Raw genomic sequence first — 4,015 nt, 5'->3', positions numbered from 1 at the left:
GTGTGTGAAGGAGTCTGAGCTTTCAGGTTACTGGTAGTTTGGACAGTTGAGTCTCTTTAAACCTGAATATTTGCTGGAAAAGTGACTGAGGTAGTCAGGAGATGTGCAGGTAGCTAGAGAAATGAGGCAAATACAGGCTAGATCATGGACCCTACTTCTTTGAAGCTATGTGCCATGGTTGTGCAGTTTCCAAAACCAGACAAGGATCCCTCTGGTTTTGTGAATCAGCTGGCATGGTATGCTGTTATGATCCTACTAAGAGATGCATGTATAATTGATGACATGTTTAAGGGGTAGATTTGGTGAGACAGAGCCAGCTGTGACTCTCGCAGTTCAAGATGAGGATGCACAGAGTAGACCTGACTGGATAAAGGTTTATAAAGCTCCATTAATGTGTTGTGCCCTTAGACTGAGAATAGTGGAGGGACAAGAAGCAGCACATGTCTCACGTCCACTTATCTGTATTTGAGTTGAGCTTTACATTTTTAGACTAACAAACCTACATTTCTTGTTCTCAGTGAACGCACCTAGTTTCAGGACCATGCTTGTGGTGACGATCTTTTTCCCTTCCTACCCGTTCTAAATTGACTGCACTGTTCCACAGCTCCCTAGTTGAGTATCTGAAAGCACCAGTCAGGGAGAAGGAAGCCACTGAGGGACAGTGTTCGGGTAGATGAGCTATAGTCTTTAATTTAGAGAAAAGCACATTGTAACTTTTCAACCAGGAAGTACAGTTTACCAAGTTGTTTCCTGTCCCACCAGAAAAGCCGATGTGACGCTGGGACCCAGAAGTTGTCGTGTTCACCTGTGAAGAAGACAAGGACCCTGCTGTACCAGACCCTCATCGACAATGACTCCTCTGCACCATGAGTTGTTGATCTCTTCAGAAACGTCAGGTATCCACCTCAGTCCACTTCATTAAATCTTTGCCTTTGTACTTATGATTGAGTGACGTTTTTTTTTTTTAAACTCTGATGCCCAACCTTAGGACACTCAAGCTGGAGAAAACCTGCTGACGCAAACAGGACCATGAGGAGGCTGCTACCGACGTCCACACCAACCTCTTTGGTCCTGAGAACTGAGCCTGACTTGATGAGATCTTGAAGGGACTGTTTCAGCTGAAGCTCAGTTGGCCTTACCTGAGGCCACCACCTCCTCCTTGGAGGAGATTACTGCAGCTACTGAGCTCTAACCTTTCCTCTGGAGTAGTGTGTTCCTTGACACTATTTGAAGACTTTGTTTGAATTTTGGAACTTTACTACAGAGTTGTACAAAATTGGGTCATTTTTCCATCATTAAATGGTGGAAGAACTGGGACAGGCTTAGTGGTTAGACTGATTCTCCATACACATGAAGTTGTGCTGTGACATGTTGTAAGTCTGTCTTGATAAGTGTAGTTGTGCTGTTTTCTAAATCATCACTGCCCAGATTTTAATAACTATTTTACTTTAAATGTCTGAGTTGTCTCACTCTGCCAAGTTTCAAGGGGAGAATCGTGCTTCAGCTAGGCCGGGGGAGGGAAAGTTTTGCATTTACTAGATTTTGCGGACATGGGAGGCCTCCCAGCAGGGGAATGTATCCTACCCCTGTAAAGTATTGTCGCTGATTGTAGGGATAAGTTTAGCAGTTTCATACGTAGATGGGATTGTTGTCAGACCTCGTTTGCGCGGTAGCAGCGATACCAACTGAGCGTGGGTTCTTGGGAGGGAGCAAGCCTGACAGAGACAGACAACTCAGATGATCAAATAAGCTCGGAGACACTCACTTTGAGTGTATTTGCATTCTTTTCCATGATGAGAATGACTGGAGTGATGACTGAAAACTATCCACTCACCCTAACCGGTCGAGGCAGAAGGCCGCCCACCTTGAGTCGGGGTCTGTCGGAGGTTTCTTCCTATAAAGATTTCTTCCACTAAAGGGAGTTTTTCCTCTCCACTGTCGCCAAGTGCTTGCTCAAGGGGGATTTGTTGGGGTTTTCTCTGTACTGATGATGATGATGATTATGATAAGATCTAGACCTTACTGTGTAGTGTGCTGAGATGACTTGTGATTTGTTACTATACAAATGAATTGAATTGTACAGTCAAGTGTACAGGTTGACACCATGTAGAATTATTTTTCCCAGCCACGACTGTCGCCTGTGCAGAGGCATAGAAATGTAAACTACTGTTAAAGAAGCATCATGTATTTCTTAAGCACACTTTGTGTGAAATCTTATTTCATAAAAATTGTAACTGAAATAAATGTATAGTGAAAACTACATGAAACTGAAGCATGTGTCTGCAGACTGTTATTGATGGACGGGGTCGACACTGAGGTCAGTGTTTCAGGTTCTAGAGTCAAACATTGTTCAGGGTTCTTCTCTTCAGCACTAAGTACAGCGCACATTGTTTTGCTTTTTAAGCTTGTGTCTTTTTCTGATAAATGACCAAACTCACTTCAAAAATCCAGCTGGTTGATTTTGCTTTTATAAGAACAAACATCACATTCAGTATACTGTATAATTCAAGCTGCACTAACTTGAACGTAACATCTTCTGGTTGAGTTGTAGCAGTATTTCATTAAGTTTGGTTTACTGCAATAAACATCTATAAGTTTAGGCTGCTGCTCGCTGTCATTCTGCTTCTTTGGCCACGTGTAGCATTGACCAGTATACAAAGTCCCTAAACTCTTAAAAAAAAAAAAAAATTCTGGTTGTGTATGTCTGTTAGAAACAAACATGCATCATGAAACTAATCATTTCTTAAGTGTTCACTTCGCCTGGTCATTTTGCCTTAAATAGAAAAACCTGGTTACTAAATATAATCTTTAACATTAGGCTCCTGCTGCTTGGTCTGTTTAAGATTGATTTTCAGCCACAATGTGTATGCTTGTATTTCCATATAGACATCACAGAATGATATGTTACTGGTACCTTAATGTTTTTAAAAAGCCATGGAGCTACCAGTGTGCAGAGCTTCTAATGGTACCCCCAGGAGTCATCAATCTTAATAACATGACTCTTAGCGCTTTAAAGTGACCATAAAATTCATAGTTTTTTCAGTCTCCATGCATTACAGCTGATGTTATTACAAGTTACAGTTTTTAAACCAAAAACAATGCAAAAAGCTAAAGGAAACAAGGGCGGCGTTGGGCGAAAGGTGGGATACACCCCGGACAGGTCGCCGGTCGCAGGACCAACACGCAGACAAACAACCACTCACACATTCACTCCTACGGGCAATTTAGAGACACCAATCAACCTAAGCTGCATGTCTTTGGACAGTGGGTGGAGGCCGGAGTACCTGGAGAGAACCCACGCAAGCACGGGGAGAACATGCAAACTCTGCACAAAAAGGTCGTGAACCTGGAACCTTCTCGCTGTGAGGCAACGGCGCTACCCCCTAATAGTAATAATTAATAAGGTCTAGACCTTACTTTGTAAAGTGTCCTGAGATTACTTTTGTTATGATTTGGTGTTATAAAAATTAAACTGAACTGATCGCCTACTTGTTGAAGTTATCTTCAAGCAAAAATGCCAAAAAGTCTGTGGTTCTCGTTTATGTGAGAATTTTCTGCTTTTCTCATCTTACATTATGTTAAATTCAATATAATAAGGTTTTGGTCCAAATACGTGAAGATGTCGCCTTGGGCGCTAGATTACTGTGATAAGCATTTAAAAAACTTTTTATGGTGTTTAACAGGCCAAATGATTAACAAGTCGTCTGCAGCTCTGTCCATGATTTCATGAGTGCAAACATAAAATCTGGGTGAAAGTCACTTTAAGCTAATCTTTTTTTTTTTCCTTCTAACAAATGTGTATTGCTCTGTGTTAAAAAGAACTAAATACCACCAGTGTCCTACCTTCAATAGCGGGGCTGTACTGCGACATTACGTTGCTGGCCAGCGTTGGCAACGAAACAGCCACAAACACCATCAGCAGACAGGCGATCTTGTACTCCTCCTCTGGACTGATGTTCTCTACACAGACACATCCAGTGTAAATAGAGGAAGGTTTTGTGGAAGCTGAATTCAG

At 42.0% G+C, this 4,015-nt stretch overlaps 1 protein-coding gene and 1 long non-coding RNA gene across 5 annotated transcripts in view; one reads left to right on the top strand and one right to left on the bottom strand.

Annotated features, from left to right (window-relative positions):
• The window catches only part of nckap1 (NCK-associated protein 1), a 36,587-nt gene that overhangs the window by 7,640 nt on the left and 24,932 nt on the right, over nt 1–4,015 (bottom strand). For all 4 annotated transcript variants that reach the window (XM_020587273.1, XM_020587274.1, XM_020587275.1 and 1 more), the window contains one exon: nt 3,844–4,015. This exon is cut by the window's right edge and continues 117 nt beyond it. In XM_020587273.1, the coding sequence (XP_020442929.1) occupies nt 3,844–4,015 (172 nt within the window). The remainder of the gene's footprint in view (nt 1–3,843) is intronic.
• On the top strand, nt 159–1,913 carry LOC109952287 (uncharacterized). Its single transcript, XR_002273733.1, has 3 exons — nt 159–669; nt 763–896; nt 989–1,913. It is a non-coding gene; the product is annotated as an uncharacterized LOC109952287 (long non-coding RNA).

Source organism: Monopterus albus, unplaced genomic scaffold (assembly GCF_001952655.1).
Source record: "Monopterus albus unplaced genomic scaffold, M_albus_1.0 scaffold450.1, whole genome shotgun sequence".
NCBI classification, from domain to species: Eukaryota; Metazoa; Chordata; class Actinopteri; order Synbranchiformes; family Synbranchidae; genus Monopterus; species Monopterus albus.
Note: the sequence above shows the minus strand (reverse complement) of the source record. Positions and strands in the feature narration are given on the sequence as shown.